The 23,830-nt window shown below is 42.9% G+C and overlaps 1 protein-coding gene across 2 annotated transcripts; it reads left to right on the plus strand.

The window, feature by feature from the left end:
- Nucleotides 1-681: 681 nt before the first annotated feature.
- On the plus strand, nucleotides 682-23,552 carry Impa1 (inositol monophosphatase 1). Of its 2 annotated transcripts, none has more exons than XM_052715083.1 (9): nucleotides 682-781; nucleotides 3,532-3,597; nucleotides 4,064-4,197; nucleotides 6,390-6,494; nucleotides 8,979-9,024; nucleotides 11,128-11,236; nucleotides 12,915-13,023; nucleotides 18,885-19,036; nucleotides 21,169-23,552. In XM_052715083.1, exons 2-9 carry the CDS (start codon nucleotides 3,535-3,537, stop codon nucleotides 21,282-21,284), a joined length of 834 nt encoding a protein of 277 aa, XP_052571043.1. In that variant the 5' UTR covers nucleotides 682-781; nucleotides 3,532-3,534; the 3' UTR covers nucleotides 21,285-23,552. The 2 variants fall into 2 exon arrangements, with proteins under 2 accessions (XP_052571043.1, XP_052571042.1); XM_052715082.1 differs by lacking the exon at nucleotides 682-781 and adding an exon at nucleotides 846-1,020.
- Nucleotides 23,553-23,830: the final 278 nt, after the last annotated feature.

Raw genomic sequence — 23,830 nt, forward strand, 5'->3', positions numbered from 1 at the left:
TAACACTTATGTATAGGCATGTACGAACACAGTTGCTGCCTGGTGTGGTGGCACATGCCTGTAACCGGAGAACTCCAGAAGTGAGGACGTGAGGATCAAAGACTTGAGAAGCCAACCTAGGCTACATAATGGGACATTGTTAAAAATCCACGGCTGGGAAGCTAGCTCCATGATAGGGTGCTTGTATGCTATTTACAAAGCCCCAGGCTTTATCCTTAGAAATGAGGTTTGGGGCGGGTGGGGAGCCACCTGCCTGCAGGATGTCAAGCCCTCAACAAACAACAACCGGTATCTAAGTGAATTACTGCAGAGAGTTGGTACTGAGAGCCAATTATCAAAAATTTAAAATCTCCTTTAGGCTTACCTAATACAAGTTTAGCAACTAAGAGCTGCACAGTGATAGTCACAACTCCAATTTATCTGTGACCAAAAAGCAGGATGGAACTCAAGGACCAGATGGGAGAAATGGAAAGGAAAACATGAACAAATAAAGACGAAAGTGGAGATTTGCAAAATAAAGAGGGGGTTCTTAGAGAAGAAAGGGTATGCAGGAGAATGCCAGAATACACCAACTTCAACCAGACCAGCCCTCCCAACGCCAAGGACGTCCAGGTTGGCAACTCCGGGCTGAGTCCAGACGTGAAGGCGGGGTTTCTAGACGTCCGGTCCCCGCCCGGAGGCCTCAGGGGGCGGGACTTCCTGTCGGAGCAGCCCCGTTACCTCCGGAAGAGCCGAGCCCTCGACCCCGGCAGTTGAGCTTCGCAGTGCGCGCTCACACGAGGTAAGTCCGTTCTGTCCCTGCATCCCCGCGCAGCGGGGGCTGAGGCGCAGGCTCGGACGAGCTGCCGGCGAGCTGCCCCCATGCTGGGCCGGGGCGGTGGCCGGGCCCTCCTCCCGGCTCTGCTTTCCGGAGTACTCCGGAAACAGCCGAGCGGCTTCGCCAGGCCATCCTCCTTGATCTCCGGGGTTCTATGTCGCAGAATACGCCCGACTTTGCAGAAACCCTCAGGGATCTATATGGCAAGTTCTCGGGGTCCCGAAATCACAGGGTTAGGGATGGACAGGCCCAGGTCCGGCGATGTCTTACGTCAGGAGCAGGGACAAGTGACAGGGGAGCGGAGTGGCTGTACAGGATAGAGACAGTTTGAAGTCTGTATGACTTTTGTTCCCAAAGTGAAGGCTGATAGAATATAACCCCCATGAAAGCAAGTCTTGTGGCAAAGAGGTCTTTGAAATAAAAGGGTTTATTGAGCCATTTACATATACTAGCTAGGAAAAGGACCAAGACTTGGGGCACATTTTGTAAACTACCAACAACAAGGGTAAAAAGTACGTCTGAGATTTATAGATAATGGTATTTTTGGATTTCAACGCACAGGTTTTTTAGTTCTCCATTATTGCCCCCACTCCTACCCCACAAAAAAGAACAAACCCCAACAACTGTTACCTAATTGACTTCCCTTATTCCCTGTTGTGGACCCTGTAAATTTCAGGGCACCTCAGAAGATTTCATTTATCAGCCCCCTTTCCTCAAGAAATATATTCAGACTGGTTGAAAAGATGTAGCATGCATACAAATGACTAAATGCTGTATAGCAACAGCATTTTTTTTTCTGCAAATGTCTATTGGTTGATATCTATTCGTCTGGATAATGCCTTGAAGATATGATGGATAGCTTTTGAAACGGTCTTGGGGAATCGGTAGGTGTTCTGTTAGTGGTTAGTGTTGTCACAAAGTGACATGTGAGAGGCAGGAGCAGTTTCTGGTGAGGAAGCCCAGCCCAAGACAGTTGAGTTGTGAGGAGACGAGAAGAGTGGAATAAGAACAAGATTGATAGTGTAGAAACCATTCTTGAAGAGCACTAAGCAGTTTGTCGTATAACTTAGAGTAGTAGTCTTTTACAGTTACTTGAATGCTTGTATCACAAGGAAAAGGCATTTAGTCACGATGGCATGTGGCTGTCATCCCAGCCAGCATTCTGAAAACTGAGTCAGGATGGTCAAGCGTTTAAAGCCCACCTTGTCTCAAGGAAAAGGAAGCAGCAGCCAGTAGACACTTGTCCATCTGCTCCGTGTCACTGTGCTGCTTTTCCTGTGCAGTGAGGCAGAGAGTTCAGATGCTCTTCAAGAGGAAGCACAGCGTCACTTGCTCTCCGTTGTGCAGCAGACAGAGTTAGCGTGGCTTTATGAAGAAGGCCACTTTTTCTGAGCATGACCGCTCCCATGCCTCTCTGTGCGAAGAACTCCTGTTAGCTGTGGTCAGGCCTGTGGGTCGCTAGCGGCCAGCAGAAAGCTGGCAAGTCACACGGTTATACTTCCCCCTCCCTGAAGCCTAGGAGGTAAATGGTGCCTTTGCTTTTATAATTATATTTTTAGACCTAAAGTTTTTTTTTCCCTCAGAATGCTGTAATGGAAAGCAAGGAACTTTCAAATCAGAATTGAGTATACATTCTGTAAAATCTGCCTGTATAACATTGGGCAAATTATTTCTAATCTGTATGCCTTAAATTCTTCACCTTTACAACCTTATTAAAAAAAAAAAATTCCATGTACAAAGCACTTAGCTTCCCGGAGCTCAGTTAACACAGACATCTTTTGCTCCTTTGTCTTTAAACAAAGATTTAAAGTGGCCAGGCAGGAAGTGTAGGTGGGACAAGGAGGAGAATAAAGCTGGGAAGTGGAAGGCTGAGTCAGAGAGACACTGCCAGTCGCCATGATGAGAAACAGCATGTGAAGATGCCGGTAAGCCACGAACCACGTGGCAAGGTATAGATTTATAGAAATGGATTAATTTAAGCTCTAAGAACAGTTAGCAAGAAACCTGCCACAGCCATACAGTTTGTAACCAATATAAGTCTCTGTATTTACTTGGTCGGGTCTGAGCGGCTGTGGGACTGGCAGGTGAGAGAGATTTGTCCTGACTGTGGGCCAGGCAGGAAAACTTTAGCTACACCTGCTTTGATTTCAGCCTTCCTGGAGTTCTTTTCTTGTTCTCCACCCACTCATATACCTGACCTTTAGACTACTTCTTGATCTCATCTTGACCTACCTAAGCTTCAGTTGGATCCCTGCTGTCCCGACAATATGATATGGTATGGCCACTTCCCAAATGTGATACTATATGGACACTTTGGGAGACAACTTCATAGAACATATTTTTGCTTTGATATAATTCTTCTATTAAGTTGAGTATAGTGGCACATGTCTTTAATCCTAGCACTTGGGAAGTAGAGGCAGGGCATCAGGAGTTCAAGGTCATCCTTGACTGTTTATTGAGTTTGAGACCAGCCTGGACTATGAGACACTGACTCAAAACAACAACAGTAACAAACATTTTCTACTATAGAGGTGAAATATGTGTTGTTTCAAAATGATGTTTACTGGGCCTTTATCTTGGGCAAAAATGTTGAACTCTAAACCAGGGAAGGGCTGAATCAAAATCAAAGTAAGTTTCTAATGGAGATGCTTGTGTCAGTGAGTGATTGCAGAGTTTGTAACTGTGTTGTGCTTCCCTGTGTTGGATGTGTTTAGAAGATGTCCGACCCCTGGCAAGAGTGCATGGACTATGCGGTCACCCTCGCAAGACGAGCTGGAGAGGTATGTGTGAACCACAGTTTCCCTGCCGGAGTGTGATGTGTGTAGAGACCACAGTACAGCCTTGTTCGGTAAAGCATATTCCGATTAGTCTACATTGTCTGTCTTACTAAACGCTTTAACTACAGTGGAATCGTGTGTATGTGGCACCAGGGATGGAACCTGGGACTGTGTGCGTGTTAGGCAGGCACTGGCACTACATGACATCCCCAGCTGGATTTTCCAGTGTGTATTGTTAAGCTTTTGTGATGACAGTCCTGAATCTAAAATAGAATATGAAATTATGTAATATTTTACCTAGAAAGTCATAACTCTAAAATGTCTTATTTCATAGACATTTTTGAAAGAAAAATTAAGAACATTATGTAAGACTGATTGAATGCTTGAAATTATTTTTGTAATGTACCTTTTTGTTTGGTTTAAAATTACTTACATATTTTTTACTTGCTCACCAAAAATGTCTTTTTAGATGATCTGTGAAGCTCTAAAAAATGAGATGAATGTTATGATTAAAAGTTCTCCAGCTGACTTGGTAACAGTTACCGACCAGAAAGTTGAACAGATGCTTCTCTCTTCTATAAAGGAAAAGTACCCATCTCACAGGTATTTCTTGCACCAATTTAAAGTGATAAAAGTAAGCCTAGGTTGTAATCTAGGCCAGTATTGCTTCTAGGTACAGATTTGTAAGTTGACTTAAGCTTGAAAAGGAGGAGCCTGTTTGAGTTATTGGGCAGCTCAGGCTGATGGGGAAGAAGAAGACACAGCTGTGAGTGATGTCTGGGCCATTGCTTTGGATAGTGTGTGCGGTCTTGGTCTTGACTGATGGCATTGACTCTTTCTGACCAGTCTTTTAGATATTTGTGCCTCATTAGTTAAGATTCCAAATCCTGAGAAGGAGCCCCTGGTGCTGAGTTAGGTCGGTTGCCTGTACTGCGGTTCTAGGGGTCGGGGAAGAGGGGGTCTTTGGATTCCTTAGATGGTGGAGGCAATTGTCTGCTGCTGCAGGCACAGTAGAAAAGCTCAGTTAAACTCGTGCATTGCAGAGTCCCTTACGTGTGAGAGAAATGGTAGCATTGGGAAGTTTGAGAGAAAATCCCAAAGTCAGGACTCTGCACAGACACAGGAATTAGCAGAAACACTGTTGTCAGCCAGGCAAGGTGGCAGATGCCCCTAATTCTGACACTCAGGAGATGGAGTTAAGAGGCATGGGGATGTGTAGCCGCCCAGGGCCACCCAGTGAGAGCCTGTCTCAGGAAACTCCAGGCTGGAAACAGGTCAGCAGTAGAACATTCTGCATGTGCAAGTCCCCGAGTCTGATCCCCAGACCTTTAAGAAGTTAAAAGCCATCCTCTGACAGCTGTAGGCTATAGTTCTGTTCCTTCTTCCTCCGGTGGCATCAGCCATTATCAGCCTTTTAGCCACTGAGAAGGAACAATATTTAAAATTGTGACTGAATATACTTCCTTCTAATAAAATAGAAGAGAAAGAGGACAAATATTTATTAGGACAGTTCAATGTCAAAAAATGAAAAATTCACAAAAGAAAACAGAGAAGAAACTAATGAACTCAGACACCATTTATAAAATCAACTTATAGTTGTTGTACACAGTCATGGCGGTAGTTTATAGTCACATTAACTTACTGACTGTTCTGTTATCTATTACTCCTATTAAAGTAATTCTAAATGACAGACATAGTGCGTCACAGTTTCGCTAGAGTTGGGAAAATGGGAGTAGCTGGACTGCATGGCCCTGGCTGCGGTCTCTGGAAGTTTCAGTCAGTGGTCCAGAGGTGCAGTCCCCAAGGCTCCAGTAGGTCTGGAGTATCCCTTCACATCTGTGGTTGCTGGCAGCTGCAGCTCCCTGTGGTCGTCTCCTGGCAGCTTCCCCAGTTCGGCACTTTTGTGGCATCCTCTCAGAGCTACATGGAAGCTGGCTTCTCCCGGGATGGGGAGGGAGAAGCAGTGTGAACAAGATGGAATCCACCAGGCCAGTAACAAGGCCATTCAACTGTCACTCCTGTTGTGTTCTGTGGATTCAAAAGAAAGTGCTGTATGGGCTCTACATCTTGATAGGTACTAGAGAATCTGTGACCTTTTATTATTTATTTCAATTGGTTTGATTTTATGACAAAGTCTCAGTCTTGCCCAAGCTCTCCAGGAATTCATGATTTCACTTGTACCTCTAGAGTGCTGGGATTTTAGGCACTGCAGCCACACCCTCCCTGTGTTCTCACTTTTGAAATCACTGTATTTCCTCAATTTCTCATTTTAAGGAGGACCTTCTCAGATCCTGCATTTATGCCAGCATTGCATTTAGGATGTAGGAGTCTGTACTGTTTCACATGCCTTTGTTCTGGAGAAAGTAGAGCTTTGTCATGTTTATCGTGTGTGTGTGTGTGTGTGTGTGTGTGTGTGTGTTATTTTTAGAAAGAAAATGGGCCAGGTGATGGTGGTGCACTCCTTCAATCCCAGCACTCAGGAGGCAGAGGCAGGTGGATCTCTGTGAGTTCAAGGCCAGCCTGATTTACAAAGCAAGTTCCAGGACAGCCAGAGCTACACAGAGAAACCCTGTCTTGAAAAACCAAAAAAAAAAAAAAAAAAAAAAAAAAAAAAATGGAAAAAAAAAGAAGAAAGAAAGAAAAAAAGAAAGAAAGAAAGAAAGAAAGAGCGAGCAGCAATAGAACAATAGTCTAGCCTTGGATTGTGTTTCATGGTAGACCCTGTAGCTAAGGAAATGAAGCTTAAAGTTCTGACTCTAATTTAGAGGTTAGAAGTCTGTGTTTCTTGCTTTCAGTTTCATTGGGGAAGAATCTGTGGCGGCTGGGGAAAAGACGGTCTTCACAGACAACCCCACGTGGATCATTGACCCTATTGATGGGACGACCAACTTTGTACATAGGTATGCCTTTAATTTTAATATAATCACTGTTGTTAACTGGATGATTCTCTGTGCAAGGCGATACATACTTTAGGAAGCTGTATAAGTTGTTTTTGTTCTTTATTCTAAGAAACTGTATAAAATGTAGCAGTGGAGCTACATTTCCTATGCAGGTGTTTTCTACGATGAGGAGGAAGTGAAGGAAGGGTACTGTATGGACTTGTGCCTGGTTGCCATTCTTTAAATGTCAAAAAAATGAAAAATTCACTTGGGTGCTCAGGTCAGTAAAGGAATTGGTACAGGTCACTGATGGAGTACTCTGTACAGTGAGTTCACTCTAAGAGAAAAGAGGGACACTAAAGGGGGTGGGTGTTGAGATCTACAGACTGAGATTTGAATCCTGCAGCTTATTTATTGGCTTTGTGACTGAGCGCAGTTAGTCTTCCTAAGCCTCAGTTTAAAATTTACGTAAAACCAGGCTGGAGAGATGGCTCAGGGTACAGGCTGCTCTTCCAGAGGACCCAGATTAGATTCCCAGCACCCACATGGCCTCTCACAGCCATCTGGAACTTCAGTCCCGTGGGATCCAACACCCTCTTCTGATCTGCACAGACACTGCATGAACATGTTGTTTAAACACCCATACACATAAAATAAAAATAAAGGTTAAAAAATGCTTAAGATCCAAATGTTCTAGTTAGTTGTCTGTTGCTGTGATAAAACCATGACCAAAAGCAACGTGGGGAGGAAGGCCTATTTCCTCTTACTCTCTACCGTTCACCATTGAGGGAGCCAAGGTACAAACCACGGAGGACTGCTCACCGGCGTGCTGCTTCCCCTGGCTTGCTCTGCTACCTTTCTTCTGTTGCCCAAGCCCGCCTGCCCAGAGATGGCACCACCCACAGTGGGCTGGCCTCCCTTACATCAATTAGTAGTTAAAATAATGCCCCACAGACATTCTCGAAGGCCAGTTTGATGTCGACAGTTCCTCAATTGCGATTTCCTTTTCTCAGATAAGTCTAGATATGTGTTAAGTTGACAGAAACTATAATCCTAGCACTTGGGAGGTGGAGGCAGGAGGATCGTGGGTTTGAGGCAAGCCTGGGCTACACATTGAATTCCAGGCTAGCATAAACTACCTAGTGATAGCTTAGTTTTTAAAAAGACCTTGTAAAATGGCCATATTAATAGCACCTGCTTCATAGAATTACTTCTCTCTGGGATTCTTGTTGTTCACTTTTGTAAGAACTAAGTATAGTGCCTGGTCTGGTAAGGATAAGTTGTCTTGTAACTGTGTGTGCGCACACATGTGAGTATGCTATATAGACAGTTCCTAAAGTCTATAAAGCTATAAGGCATAGAATCCACATGTGACAAGGCACCGTACCTTTTAAATACGGAAGTTGCTTGAGAGACATTGAATAAATCAAAAGGTTGTAATGTGTTTTTTAATTCCATGTTAAATACTTATGCTTATTTTCATCAGTATTTAAGCTTATTTCAGTTATGTTTGAACCTATTTTGCCTAATTTTTCAAAAATTCTGATTCTCTTATATGTGAGAATATAAAATATCTTTGTGCAAACTAGAAACCGTAAAAATCACTGGCTAACTGTGTTTATTTTTCTAACATTCAGCTCCAAGTTCCATGTCAGAATAGGAACGAATAATTTTTCCTCCCTGGTTTATTGCTTGTGGGGAAACTGAAAGGAATGTTTTCTGCTGTGGGATGTTCTGTATGGCAAATGTGTTGCTGATTGGTCAATAAATAAAACACTGATTGGTCATTGGCTAGGCAGGAAGTGTAGGCGGGACATGGAGGAGAATAAAGCTGGGAAGTGGAAGGCTGAGTCAGAGACACTGCCAGCCGCCATGATGACAAACAGCATGTGAAGATGCCGGTAAGCCACGAGCCACGTGGCAAGGTATAGATTTATAGAAATGGATTAATTTAAGCTGCAAGAACAGTTAGCAAGAAGCCTGCCACGGCCATACAGTTTGTAAGCAATATAAGTCTCTGTGTTTACTTGGTCGGGTCTGAGCGGCTGTGGGACTGGCGGGTGAGAGAGATTTGTCCTGACTGTGGGCCAGGCAGGAAAACTCAAGCTACGGTTTTCTTTTTAACTGTGACCAGTGTTAAGGAACTTTGAATTTGTATTTTGAAAACCAAGCGTGTACATAGTTACTTTCCTTACAGTGTTTGACATAAGGAGCTGTGGGATGGATGGTGTGCAGTGCAGTTTTCTTCCCACTCTGTGGCCCTGGGACTGAGGATCCCTTTCTGGAAGTGATGTTGTTGCCAGTTCCTTATGACCCTTTCAGTCATGTTAATGTCTGTAGAAGCATCGTGTGTGTGTGTGTGTGTGTGGTGCCTCTTTCTCTCATTTATATGTATAACTCATGACATATTCCATCTTCAGGGTCATGAGAATTAATTTGAAATAATCTTATAAGTACTTGTTGAAATTAAATTCTGTCTTGGTTAGTTTGTGTATTTTTTTTCAGGTTTCCTTTTGTAGCTGTTTCTATTGGCTTCGTTGTAAATAAACAGGTATGTCTTAAATGTATGGTTCATAAAATACCTTGCTTTCCTTTTTTGAGAAAAAGTAAATCTGTCTGGTGTTTGGTTTGTGCCACCACATCACTGTGAACATAAGCTACAAGACTGGGGACATCTTCACATGCATTTCCAGTGGATAAGGTTGTTTCCTGAGAAGACATAGTTGGAAGGAGAAAGTGAACACAAGTAAAGGAAACACAAATCACCATCATACTTATGACACACGTAGCTACGACAGGAGTTAATGTGACTAAAATGTCTCAGAGACGAGGTGGGACATTTCGAAACATGTCTTCATGATGTTAGTGAAGGGAGCCATTGAAAGGCAGTGAGGTGTCTGGGGCTGAAGGATGGCTGGAATTCGGGTGTGTTTAGGAACGTAGACATAATTGAATTCTTACATGCAAAACCCAGTAGAGTGAAATCTGTTGGCTGCTGTGGTCCCTTTTTATTCGTTCCCTGCTTTTTGGCTGTTCGGCTGCTGTCTTCAAGGAGCTTGTACACTGCATTTTATTAATATGAACAAAAATATATTTCAGAAATTTCTGAAATAAAAACCCAAGGCTAAGTGGTAGAGTGCTTGCGTAGCGTATATAAACCCCTGAGGTGAATTGCTAGCAACGTTCATGCACGGCATGCGCACACACACACACACACACACACACACACACACACACACACACTAAAAACATGTTAGTACAAAGCTCTTGGTTACTGGCTGCATTGGTCACATAGCACACCAGGTGGTCCTAAATAAGCCTTTAGCACAGATTCAGCCAGAGCGTAAAGTGGTCTCTCCTTTTGAATCCTTAGTTTGTTACAGTCAGGCGTGTCATCAGGTAAAGGTAACATGTAGAGGAAGGCAGAGAAGGATATAAGCAGTTCTGTCCATAGTGCAATGGGGGACTGTTCATAACATAAGGCGTCTTAGAAGCTGGGTATGTTAGTAGAAGAAGAAGAGGAAGAGGAAGGAAGAAGAAGAAGAAGAAGAAGAAGAAGAAGAAGAAGAAGAAGAAGAAGAAGAAGAAGAAGAAGAAGAAGAAGGACAACAACAACAACAACAACAAAAGGAGTTTTATCAGAAAGAACAGTTTGGCAAAGTTGGTATGATTTTGACCTCTTTGAAAGAGGTTTCTGCAAGACAGTTACAAAGCGTAGACCCCTGTGATGGGATTTATGGGAGCCAGAATTATTCTTAGTAGTTGAATCTGTGGATTTGAAGGCACCATGAGAATCTGAAGTGCTAGCAGGGAAATGGACGCCGTGCAAGATGGGTAGAAAGCCTGAGGTGTCAACTTTTAAAGGACACCTCAGGGAAACATGGAGCTTTTAAATGAAGTATTGAAGAGCTTTGAGGATGGCTGCCCATCTCCAGCATTTGGGGTCAGCAGAGATTTATTATAGTTACAGTAGACTGACTGGGCAGTGCAGAACTCAGACTGCAGGGTGTCAGGGGATTAGGAAGTACAAAATGTGACTTTTTGTCCTTTGATAGTGAAGGGGCTGCTTTAATAGAACCCAGGAGACTGGGTAAATAATGTAAATACCTCGGTACACAGTGGAGGCTGGGGTTTAAGGTTAGTGTCTGGTGAAACCATTCTCTTCCGAGGCTGTGCGTCTTAGGCTGCTGGAGAGGAAGAAGGCTGAATCCTTACATGGTAGAAGGCAGATGCCTCTTAAAAGCCACACCTCCCAGTACCTTTCTGTTAGCTATTAAATTCAGCATGAAGGTGTAGGGGGCAAGAATTCAAATGAGCAGTAAGGATGTGAAAAGGTTCCAGAAGAGAAGGAGGATCCGTGGATGGAGTTTGTCAGAGAATGCATGAGCAAGGATCCTGATGCAGGCAGACACAGGGTTCATTGTAGAAAATACAAAAAGCTGCCTCCATCCGAGGCTAGGAGAGAGGGACAGTGTGTTGTCCACGTCTGGACTTGAGTGGGAGGGGAGCTAAGGATTGAGGTGTGATGACCTGCTGTGTTTGGGCTGCAGTCGAGCGTTTGCTCATCTTATTAATATACTATATGTTCTTGTTACTTTATTCAGTTAATTGAAAAAACTCAGATTTGCTAAAAGAGCCTTGGTTTCCCATGCAGATGGAGTTTGGAGTTGTGTATAGCTGTGTGGAAGATAAGATGTATACTGGCAGGAAAGGAAAAGGTGCCTTTTGTAATGGGCAGAAACTTCGGGTCTCACAACAGGAAGGTAGGTGTGTCTTCCAGCACTTGGTACCGTTGGCCAAGTGTGCTTGTAATTATGTATTTGTATATTAACCTCTGGACATAGAGAGTATTAGCTGACCCAAGATTGTATTATCGTTTCCTTTTCCCTCCTGACCTCAGTTTTTAGTGTGATAAAACATGGAAAAGCAGGTGTCATTGAGCAAGTGCACACAGTGTCAGGTGATGTCAAAGGCAAGATGTTGATGTCCGTCAGGTTCCTGTTCTGAGGCTCGTGACTTCGTGCTTCAGCCACACTATCTCAGTCTCCCAGAATTCCTGCAGTTGACTGGATGCCCCTCAGCCCGTTATTGGCCAATAAATCATAAATAATGCAGTTAAAGCTGAGATCAGTTGGGCATGGGGCCATATTCTTGGAATCCCAACACTCAGGAGGTAGAGGCAGGAGGATCAGGAGTTTGAGGCCAACCTGGGCAAAGCCAGTTCTAGGGCATCCTATGCTTTATACAAACCTTTACCAGAGAAAAAAAATCTGTACCTTTTCCCAACAAGCAAAACCTGAGAATCCTTAAGAATGATACCCAGTAGTTTCTCAGTCTATGTGAGGGTCAAGTCCTTCATATAAAATAATGTAGTTGCATATAACCTGTCCACATACCCTTGTTAGTTACAGCTAATACAGTATTGATGCTGTATAAATGGTTGTTACACTCTATGGCCTAGGGAGATAATGTGGGAAAAGTTTCCATATTCAGTGGATACAGGGTTTCTTTTTTTGTGGGGCAGGGGAGGGGTGTTGCCATCTGAGAGGAGTTAAGTCCCTGAATGTGGACCCTGTCTGTATGAAGCTAAGTTTGTGTGTATGTGTGTGTGTTTATACATACATGCATACTCATTGAGGTAGACATTGTCAACTGTTTCAGTGTGACATTTGATTGGCATTTTAAGTCACCTTTCTTTCATAAAGGATCCTTTCAGTTTAGTAAATACTTTAAACTTGCAAACAGATTTGATTTTGGAATCTTTGCAGATTTTCATAAGTTTCATAACTAACCAGCCTACCTACCTACTTCCCTTCCTTCCTTCTTTTCTGATTTTGTTTTTTTTAAGATTTATTTATTTATTATGTATACAGCATGTATGACTGCAGGTCAGAAGAGGGCATCAGATCTCATTACAGATGGTTGTGAGCCACCACATGGTTGCTGGGAATTGAACTCAGGACCTCTGGAAGAGCAGTCAGTGCTCTTAACCTCTGAGCCATCTCTCCAGCCTGTTTTGTTTGGTTTTAAATCAAGGTCTCACTGTAGCTCTTGCCTGGAACTGGCTGTGTAGACCAGCTTGGCCTTGAACTGAGAGATCTGCCTGCTTCTGTCTCCTGGGTGCTTAGATTAAAGATGTGTACCACTATGCCCAGCCATAAACTTTCTCTTAAACACTTAAGTTGAGGGCATATTTTTAGTTCATTTCTTTTTGTTGTTGTTGTTTTTTAAATGATTTATTTTTATTTTTTTAATTACAGAGTTGTGTCGAGCACCATACCTAATTTATAAGTTTTTTAATATTTGAAGCTTGGAAAAAAGTTTGACAAAACTAGGAAAAAGAATTTAAATATCTCATTTTATTCTGAATTGTGTCAGATTTGTTCTAGGGTTTTGGTTATTGACATCTTGTGGTTTATTTGAAATAACTTCCCTTTTCAGATATTAGCAAATCTCTCTTGGTGACTGAGTTTGGCTCGTCCAGAAAGCCAGAGACTTTACGGACCGTTCTCTCCAACATGGAAAAGCTTTGCTCCATTCCCATCCATGGGTAAGCCTTCTCACTCCCACCAGACTTGCAGCTAATTTCACTTTCTAAAGGAATTTTTATTTTTCTGTGTGTGTGTGTGTGTGTGTGTGTGGTGCGTGAGTGTGCTTGAGCATGTGTCTACGTTCGTTGTGCTTGTGTGGAGACTAGAGTTGACTTAGATATCTTCCTCGTGGTTTTAGATGAATTTTGTTTGTTTTGTTTTTGATTTTTACAACATGATTTTGCTGTGTATCTTAGGCAGGCCTTGAGTTCACAGTCCTGCTGCCTCGGCCTCCCCAGTGCCTCAGTCTCCTCGATCTGGGCTGAGAGGTGTGTGCCACGATATCTAGCCTTGTCCGTCTGTTTTTGTCTCTCCATTTAAGTGTATCTCTTGCATAAAACAGAATGGAGTTTGAATTTATAAGTCAATTTTGAATGTTTTTAATAGACACAGCTACTAATGTATTGTGTTGTGATAGCTGTTTGTATTATTTGTAGTTACTGTGTTTATTTACGAATTCTTTGCTTTGTTTTAAAATTTTTGTATTTATAAATGCTTACATTTTTAGCAGATTTCTTTTGTATTAAATCTTTCTAATGTTCTTAATGTTGCTTTGTTTTGTGTTTGAGATAGGATGTCACTGTGTAGCACAGGCTAGCCTGGAATTTGTCATCCTCCTGCCTCAGTCTCTAGTTCTAGGGTAGGTTATATGTTTTACACTCATGTCCAACTTCAGAGACATTCGGTAATAATGAGTTTTATAAGTGAATAAGCCGAAAGTGAATATTGCTGGGAATGATGGCGTATGATGATACTGTTGCCCACTTAGGAGGCTGAGGCAGTAGGATTGCTTGATTCTAGAAGTTAGGGTTTCCAGTGGGAAACATAGTGAGACCCTAGCTCAAAAGTGTTTGTTTGTTTCTTTGTTTTTGAAGCAAGTACTTATCCTAGACATTTTAGGAAAAGCTACTGATTTGATGTCCTTAAACTTTATACAGGTGTTTATTATACAAGTAGCATTTTTCTGACCTTTATTATAGTTGTTTGAGTAAAAATAATCATTATAAAAGCCACTGAAGCAAGGCATGGTAGAGCATGCCTGGGATGGTAGAGCATGCCTGGGATGGTAGAGCATGCCTGGAATGGTAGAGCATGCCTGGGATGGTAGAGCATGCCTGGGATGGTAGAGCATGCCTGGAATGGTAGAGCATGCCTGTAACCTTGGCCTCTAGGAAGCTGAGATAAGAGGACTGTAGACAATAGTTCAAGGACAGCCTGAGCTATATAAGAAGAGACTGTGTCAAATGAACGAGAAGCCATTGAGAAGCCAGGCTCTGTAACACTTGTCTGTCATCCCAGGTACTGAGCAAGCTGAGGCAAGGAGGCTGGGCTGCATAGTGAAAGCTCATTTCAAAGAATGCAAAAAAGCTACTGAATGACGAGGAATTTAGGATCTTATCTTATTGCTGATTGTCAATACTCTTTTTCTCCTGAAGTATCATTGGGCATAGATTCTGAGAACTCATCAAGGACCATCGAGTAACCCAGCCTTGTTTTATAGCTGAGTTCAGAGGTTCAGACACAGGAGATCACACAGCTAGATGGAGATACGACCACAGCCCTGGCTTCCAGATCATTCTTTCTTCAATATGTAACTTCTCTTTTAGGAGTTAAGATGTTCCAAGTACATTTTGACCATCCTACAAACTATGATTTGGGACTGTAAATCTGGTCTGCGTAGTAATGTGTAAGGTAAATGAGCAACTTTGTAACCTAGCTGTGGAACCTCCCAGAACATGAAACTTTAAAGGCCTAAGGCCTAATGTCCTTGAGGCAGGAACAATGTGCCTTTTCAAAGCTTGTGCTACAGTTAGCTGTATGAAAGTTGGCACTTTAACCATGGGCAGTAAAATGGCTGTAAAACAGCTTCAAGTGGTTTCTACGTTAGCTTTTTGTTTGCTATTGGCTGAAATAAATAACTTTTAGGTTTTGATTTTGGGTTTTTGTTGTTATTTTAGTAGTTGGACCAGGAAGGTGTTAGCAAAGATATGTTCTGTTGTCTCATTCCTTTCTGGGCTCTATTGTGTTTTCAGTGCCATTTCAGAATTGCTCGTGGAAAAAAGTGAGATCTGAAAGTCATGATTTGTCTGACTGACGGGAACAGGTAAACCAGCCAGCAAGGTCCTGAGGAGGGCACGACAGGCATGAGATAAAGTAAATTATGATGAATCACTTGCTTGATCTGAGGGCATTAATGTGATGTGTCCAGCGTTTGGAGATTGTGACATGACATTGTCATCTTCAGGGTTCACAATTGAGTACTGCACAATCAAGTTACAAACAAGAATCGTATATAGTCTCATGGTGTTTCCTGTTCAGTCTACAGTTTTGTGTAAATTCAAATCGGACAGGCCCAGGGAAGAGCAGTTTTATAATAAACATGGTACTTTTTACTAATATATCATTTGTAGTCATTGCATATGTAGTTTAAGATAAGTTGTCCCCACTTTCATGACAAAAACTGTGAAAATTTGAAGAAGTTGTGAAGTAGCTGAGCGTGAGAGCAGACCCAGATCTTTTGATGTGGTGCGAGCTCTCTTCCCTCCTAGGCACACTCAGTCTCTAGAAGGAGCGGATGAAGATCCAGTTCAGAGCATACAGTGCAGAATCTGGGTCACCGTGTCACTGCCAGCAGAGTGATGTCTTAGGTGATCCTTAGGTGCTAAGAAGAAGAAGCTCTTGCTGACTGCCGAACCCCTGCCCAAGAGCCCTCGATGTCCACCAGAGGCCAGCAGGAGTTCCCCTGGTGGGGATGATTGTGCACCCTTGGGTGAGGCACCTCTGAGTGGTAGGGCACAAGAACTTACTTGTGAGCAGTCCTGGCCATTCTTTGCAGAACTTGAGCTCTGAACTACTGTGTCTCTGTCTCTCTTAAGAAGTAGGGAAGCAGCCTGTCCTGAGTTTTGGTTTCAGTTTGTTTCCTTTCAGGCAGAGTCTTACGGTGTCGACCAAGGTGGTATCAGACTTAGAGTGCTCCTGCCTGAACCTCCTGAGTTCTGGGATCCTGGACATCTCCATCGTGCTCAGCTTACCCCTCTTTATATGCTAAAACTTGTTACTTGGAGTTGGATTGACTCTTCTTGCTAGTTCATTAAACTTGATATGTAACTAAAGTGTAAGTTGTAAAATGCACTCCAAATCAGAGGTGTTTATTCGAGGGAGATGCAGTAAAGAAACTGCCAACATGACTGCTCCATTGTATGGTTAAGGTTTTTATTGTAGATATGAGAGGAAAAAGAGCCAAGGGCATCTGGAGGAGTCGAGAACAGAGAAAAAGAAGTAGACTGAACATTGCCAGGGCTGGGGAGCAGGAGCGAGTAGTGGAGAGCGCGGGAAAACAGATAGAGAGACAGAATAGTTGTAAGGAGGCGGAGTAGCCAGGGGAAGGGCCAAGAGACTGGCACGGGGGCTTTGAAAAGTGTACCTTGTACTTGTGAGTGGGGACTGAGGGAGCCTGGAAGCTGGCATGGGCTTTGATACGTAGCCGCAAGTGTATGTCAGTGGAGGCGTATGCCCCTTCTTCCAGAGGTTAGGAAAATGACTCCTTTTGGCATGTGGGAGCTGGATTACAAGCTCCTGAGGGATGTTGGCTTTCGTCTAACCACCAGAAGTCCTACAGTTCAGGGAGAGCTGGGCCTGGACCCAAATGTTGGATGAGTCAGCCGGTTCATTCTTTGTGGGGGAGTGGATCCGACGGGTGACATGTTATTCCTATCCTTTTTTAAAATTGACTGTGAAAGATACTAGGTTTTGTTTTTAAGATACAGAAAAAAAACAAAACAAAACTCACAATTCATCAATTCTCAAGTACTTTTGAAGAAATATAAACTTTGAGAGAATGAATCTCTCCCTTATTTCCAGAGGTTGAAATATTAGTTAACAAAGGAGTTCAAAGTAGATATGGTAGAACCCCTGTATCTCAGGAAGCTGAAGTAGGAAGGTGGCAAGTTCCAGACCAGCCGGGAGTATTTAGTGAAGCCCTGTCTCAAAAACAACAGTAACAACACCCCCCTCCCCCAAAAAAACCCCAAAACAAATAAATAAAAATTCAAAAGGGAAATTTGGGTAAAATTTTGAAGTACCTTACAGACGTTATGTTCCCTTGTTCCCTGGCTCCTTTTTGTTATGGTTGTTGGCGTGTTTGTTTTGGAGACGGTCCCATTCTGCCCAGGCTGGCCTCAGCCTCCTTCACCTACACTGTAGAGCACTGGCTCCCAGTATTGAGACCCTTTAAGAAGTTCCTTGTGTTGTGGTTTTCTCTTTGCTCCAAAAGCCATATTTAATTAAGTATGTAAGGCTATAACAGGCTTTATTGTGTTGCTACTTCATAACTCTAATTTTGCTACTGTTGTGAATTGTAGTGTAAATATTTTTGGAGATGGAGATTTGCCAAAGGAGTTGCAGCCCTCCTGTTGGGAACTGCTGCTCTAACGTGTTTATTTCTTAGTGAAAGAGATACTCATTAACATAAGCACTTCAAACACCAGTGCTGGTGTTTCTGCATATGCTACAGGTCAACCATGAAGGTCCCAGGACAGCTTTCAGGGGTCAATTCTCCCTCCACTGTGAGCTGTAAAGATGGAACTCAGGTCGTCAGACTTGGTGACAGTTGACTTGACTCACTAAGCCATCTTGACAGCCCTCTTTGTTTTTGAGGGTCTCACTTTGCAGCCCCAGCTGGCCTTGAACTTAATATGCAAAGACCAATTCTTGACCACCAGTTTTACTATTTATACGTGATTTTTCCTGAATTCATGAACCTCCTGCCTTGGCTGCCCAAGTGCTGAGATTAAGGTGTGTACTAGTTAGTGTATACAGCTTGATTCTCATTGCTCATCCGTTTCCTTTAAAGTAGTTTCATAGTCTTTCCTTTGTTATGTGCTTGATATTTTTTGAGCATTTTTAAGCTCCTGTTATTTGTAGAAAACAATGACATTTTGAAAAGTAAAGACTGAATGTTCATGCAGAGCCCAGGTTCCTGTTGTGGGTTCAAGCACAAGCATGATGTTTTCCAGTTGGCAGTGAGCAGTAGCATGGTGTTTTGCACGACCTGCAGACAGATTGCACTGTGCTGTCTGTGCAAAATAAATGCACTGTGGTGCTGGGGTCTAGACACAGGAATGTACACAAGGGTCATTATTCTTCACTATTTGTCTATTTTTGTTTTTTGAGACAAAATGATACAGTGTACTCCAGGCTGGCCTTGAACTCATTGTCCTGCTTCAGCCTCTCAAGTACTGTGACTACAGGTGTGTGCTGTCACACCTGGCTCTCTCTGCTGTTTTTTGTTTTGTTTTGTTATCCCTTAAAGTCTTTGTTATCTGTCGTGTTTGTCTTATTAAATGGTTGCTTTGTGATAAATTCGTGATTTACATAGTACATAGTGACAAGATTATTTTAAGAGATTTGTTTTTGTGTATGTGTAGGAATGTTTGCTTGCATATATATGTGTGCACCACATACATGAGTGACTGCAGAAGCCAGAAGAGGGCATCAGATCCTCTGGCACAGTGGTTCCAGGTGGTTATAAGCCACCATGTGAGTCCTGGGAACTGAACTCAGGTCCTTGCAAGAGCAGCAAGTGCTCTTAACCACTAAGCCATTGCCCCAGCCTTCATATGTAAATTTTATATACTTTAAGTATATAGAGAACATTTTTATAGAGAGAAAGTTTAAAGTATATAGAGAATACTTTTGTCCACAATTATTCTCTAGATTGAGGCAAGCAATCTCAGTTGGCATTGAAAGTGACCTTAAAGAGGAATACCTTTTTTGAGAGGGTTTGTTTTTTTTTCCTCTCCAATCTTATTTTTCATGGTAGAATCCGGAGTGTTGGAACAGCTGCTGTTAACATGTGCCTTGTGGCAACTGGAGGCGCAGATGCATATTATGAGATGGGGATTCACTGCTGGGACATGGCAGGAGCTGGCATCATCGTCACCGAAGCGGGTGGAGTGCTGATGGATGTGACAGGTGAAGTCATGGCACCCCAAAGCGTGTTTCCTTCACATCTGTTAGGCTTTTCCTCTCTGTGTGGGCTCTGGAAAACAAAACACAAAACAAAACACACAGTTGATAACATGTCCTAATAGAAAAATAAGCTATATAATTTTCTGTAAAATCAAACATTAGAGATAGAGACAAAGATGGTGGCTAGTGGTAATACATAATGAGAAATGATTGAGACTCTTCAAGTGGGAATATCAGGAGCTCCAGAGAGGCTTCAGGAAGGTCTGCTCTTCTCTGAGGCTTGTACCATGAACTTTGAACAGGCCATAGTGAGAGTAGACAATGGAGTTTGACCACCACCTCTTTTGCTCTGGCCACGGTCAGTTAAATATTAACTCTGAGCAGAAGGTGAAATTAGAGAAAATGAGCCTGAGTTCCAAGAGTTTACCAGTAACCAAGGAAGTATGGCACGGTGGAACAGGAAGTGGAAAGAAAGCCATGTAAAAGACACCGGAGTGAGTACCTGTCCACCACCACTTAGACAGTGAAGAAGTGGAGGCGTGTGCCTGTCCACAGCCGCTCAGACAGTGAAGAAGTGGAGGAGTGTGCCTGTCCACAGCCGCTCAGACAGTGAAGAAGTGGAGGAGTGTGCCTGTCCACAGCCGCTCAGACAGTGAAGAAGTGGAAGAGTGAAGAAGTGGAGGAGTGTGCCTGTCCACAGCCGCTCAGACAGTGAAGAAGTGGAAGAGTGAAGAAGTGGAGGAGTGTGCCTGTCCATAGCCGCTCAGACAGTGAAGAAGTGGAGGAGTGTGCCTGTCCACAGCCGCTCAGACAGTGAAGAAGTGGAGGCGTGTGCCTGTCCATCACCATTTAGACAGTGAAGAAGTGGAGGAGTGTGCCTGTCCACAGCCGCTCAGACAGTGAAGAAGTGGAGGAGTGTGCCTGTCCACAGCCGCTCAGACAATGAAGAAGTGGAGGAGTGTGCCTGTCCACAGCCGCTCAGACAGTGAAGAAGTGGAGGAGTGTGCCTGTCCACAGCCGCTCAGACAGTGAAGAAGTGGAAGAGTGAAGAAGTGGAGGAGTGTGCCTGTCCACAGCCGCTCAGACAGTGAAGAAGTGGAAGAGTGAAGAAGTGGAGGAGTGTGCCTGTCCATAGCCGCTCAGACAGTGAAGAAGTGGAGGAGTGTGCCTGTCCACAGCCGCTCAGACAGTGAAGAAGTGGAGGAGTGTGCCTGTCCACAGCCGCTCAGACAGTGAAGAAGTGGAGGAGTGTGCCTGTCCACAGCCGCTCAGACAATGAAGAAGTGGAGGAGTGTGCCTGTCCACAGCTGCTCAGACAGTGAAGAAGTGGAGGAGTGAAGAAGTGGAGGAGTGTGCCTGTCCATAGTTGCTCAGACTGTGAAGAAGTGGAAGAGTGTGCCTGTCCACAGCCGCTCAGACAATGAAGAAGTGAAGGAGTGTGCCTGTCCACAGCCGCTCAGACAGTGAAGAAGTGGAGGAGTGAAGAAGTGGAGGAGTGTGCCTGTCCACAGCCTCTCAGACAGTGAAGAAGTGGAGGAGTGAAGAAGTGGAGGAGTGTGCCTGTCCACAGCCACTCAGACAGTGAAGAAGTGGAGGAGTGTGCCTGTCCACAGCCGCTCAGACAGTGAAGAAGTGGAGGAGTGAAGAAGTGGAGGAGTGTGCCTGTCCACAGCCGCTCAGACAGTGAAGAAGTGGAGGAGTGAAGAAGTGGAGGAGTGTGCCTGTCCACAGCCACTCAGACAGTGAAGAAGTGGAGGAGTGTGCCTGTCCACAGCCGCTCAGACAGTGAAGAAGTGGAGGAGTGAAGAAGTGGAGGAGTGTGCCTGTCCACAGCCGCTCAGACAGTGAAGAAGTGGAGGAGTCCCCACAAGGAGCAGAAGGAGAGGGTGGCGTTTAAACTTGAGGCCCCTCATATTGGTACTTACTCAGAAAGGATACCTAGAAACTTACATCCTCTCAAGGCTGAAACGCTGTCATTGGGTGATGAATTTCTTTTCTTTTCTTTTTTTTTTTTTTTTAAAGAAAACTGAATATATTAAAATGTTAGCATGGCCATAAGATATAGCTATGTACTTGCTTGTCTCCTGGTTGTTTTTCTACAGGGTATAACTTTTCTGTATTTGATTTGATTTCAGGTGGACCATTTGATTTGATGTCTCGAAGAATAATTGCAGCAAATAATAAAGCATTAGCCGAAAGGATAGCCAAAGAAATTGAGATAATACCTTTACAAAGAGATGATGAAAGTTAGTTGGCATAGAACCGTGTCCAGCTCCATCACACGTGCTGACCCTGGGATGTTAGAGGTGTCTGATGTCACTGGTTTATATTTGTCTTTGAGGTCCTGATTTTAAAATGGGAACATTTTTTAAAAATGACATATGCAAAATTAGATGGAATATTTGATTGTTGAAAGAAAATTTTCATGTAAGAATGTCTTGGGGACAATATACAGGAAGTATAATTAATGAACTAGCCATGGAATAGTCACCAGTCCACATGATCCCCTTAAATTTTAATGTACTATTTATATGCACAGTTCTCAATTAGAAAGTTTTCCTTTTGTAAAAGTTTTTCTCTTTGTTCCAAAAGCCATATTTAATTAAGTTTGTAAGACTGTAGCAGGCAGGTTCTCTCGTTGCAGAGAGCCTTTTTGTTTTATTAATCACTGTAATTCAGCATCTGTCAAACAGTAGGCAATCTAAAATCACCTTACAATAAATACTGGAAGCCGCAGCTCCTGCTTCTAATGGGTACAGCGTAAGATGACTATTCTATATCTTTGCTTCCTGTTTTGAAGTTGCAGTTACGTCACTGTCCTTTTTATATTTCATATTGCCATGCCATTTCATAGGACTGTACTGCCAGAGACGATTGCTTATTGTGGGCATTTCTGCACTTGGTAGACTGCTGTATGTTGTAGGCTCCGTCTAAACCCCTGTGCTAGAGAGAAATTTTCACAGTATCTGCTATAGTTAGTTGTAGTGTAATGTTTTACTAAATATAGTATTCACATTCAGATACTTAAACTGGTTTTGGCTGTGCTGACAGATGTATTATGGAATTAATGGTGAATGAAGTATTTGATTTCTTTCCAAAATCCTTGCTTAATTTCATCACTGCTGTCTGTATATTCTATAAAGATCTTAGGCCTCTCAAACTCAAGAAGGCCTCTCAAACTCAAGAAGAAAATTTAATGGTTCCTATTCCTTTTTAAAGGATTAATTTATTGTCTAGCCTTGGTCCTTGGCATATGAACAGATATTTTGTTCTTAGTATGTTTGAACCTTGTATTTGATAAAATGAAGTGTTCTTGTAAGTTCCAAGGCAGATATTATTTTATTGTTGGGTGATTTAATATATTAAATCTCTATGATACTCTGATTTAGGCACTGTAGTTAATATATTTCTGCTGTTAACTACATGATTGAAAACATCACATATCATGTAAATTCTATTATAAGACAGGTTGTTTTTGCAATTAAATTTATGGTTGGGGATTTAGCTCAGTGGTAGAGCGCTTGCCTAGCAAGCACAAGGCCCTGAGTTCAGTCCTCAGCTCTGAAAAAAAAAGAAAAAAAAGGTAAAAATTTATTTTAATTAAGACTATTATAAATAACATTTTATTTTATTGTATTTACTTATGTAAATACAATAAATTATGCTGGCTTCACAATTGTTATGTAGCTGAGGATGAACTTGAACTTCAGATGGTCCTGCCTTTCTCTCTTTAAGTTCCGAGACGCACAGAAGATGGTTTTGCGCTATCACATCCGGTTTATATGTGCTAGTGATGGAACCCAGGGCCTCGTGCTTGCTAGATAACCCCAGCCCATAAATAACATTTAAATTAAAAGTGTAATTAATGATATAGTATCAAAGTTATAGTCTCAGCTCTTTTTAGGGGTTTTGAGTTGAGTTACAAATATTTGAAACTAATATATACGATTGGTTATGTATTTTTACCTTTTGCATATAGTTTTCTCAAAACAGGTAAACACTTAGTATTTTTCCCCATGGCTAGCTGTTTGTGTATATTCATGCTTTGGAGGCCCCAGTATTGCTCAGATGTCAATTCCCCCAGGTAGATATATATATAGTCAGGATTTGAAGGAGCTTTCTGTCACTTTAACAAAATGTGGTGGCATTCTTGCTGAGCTGCACCTAGCCTGGCCCCAGAGAGTAGCACCTAGCCCTAATCTGTCTTTTGTTTAGCAGACACCTTTTGTTTCTCTTGTTGCCCTCTGTGTGACGCCTGTCTAGGAGTTTCCCATGGATACAAAGGCCTATGCAAAACTTGATTCAGGAAACCGGGAAAACTGTGGTACCTGACAAACGGAGGAATTTGCACTTGGCATTGTATTGTTGGGAGCCCCTTTCAGATTGTTTTGAGCATATGGAAATTAACTGGCTAAACTGTAATGGCAAGAAATAAAAATGCCCGAGGCCAAGGGAAGGTGCTTCAGTCCTTCGAGGCTGGACCCCCCTGCAGCTGTCAAAAGGCCAAATACATTCTTAAGGTGCCTCTGAATCTTCTTTCAACGGATCTGCGCGAGCCCACACACCTGTGTTGTGATATATAGCAACAACAAAATGCCCAAGACACTTAATTTAGGAAAGGTTTGCTTTGGCTCACCTTAGAGTTTTAGTCCATGACTGGTTGGCCTTGTGGCTTTGTTGATGTGGCAAGACAGCACATTATGTCTGGCTTGCATTTTACAATGGTCGTGCTCACTCATGGCCTGGAAGAAAAGGGGGAAGAGACTGTAGTTCCACAGTTGCCCCTGAGGGCGTGGC

Source organism: Peromyscus californicus, unplaced genomic scaffold (genome assembly GCF_007827085.1).
Source record: "Peromyscus californicus insignis strain IS unplaced genomic scaffold, ASM782708v3 Scaffold_5__1_contigs__length_169319896, whole genome shotgun sequence".
NCBI lineage: Eukaryota > Metazoa > Chordata > Mammalia > Rodentia > Cricetidae > Peromyscus > Peromyscus californicus.

Bases quoted from the DNA above. Each gene is read 5' to 3' on its own strand.
- Impa1 (XM_052715082.1), top strand. From the start codon at position 862: ATGCTGGGCCGGGGCGGTGGCCGGGCCCTCCTCCCGGCTCTGCTTTCC. The intron at 4,198-6,389 runs GTATTTCTTGCA...TCTTGCTTTCAG, and splicing joins GAAAAGTACCCATCTCACAG to TTTCATTGGGGAAGAATCTG. The intron at 6,495-8,978 runs GTATGCCTTTAA...ATTTTTTTTCAG, and splicing joins ACGACCAACTTTGTACATAG to GTTTCCTTTTGTAGCTGTTT.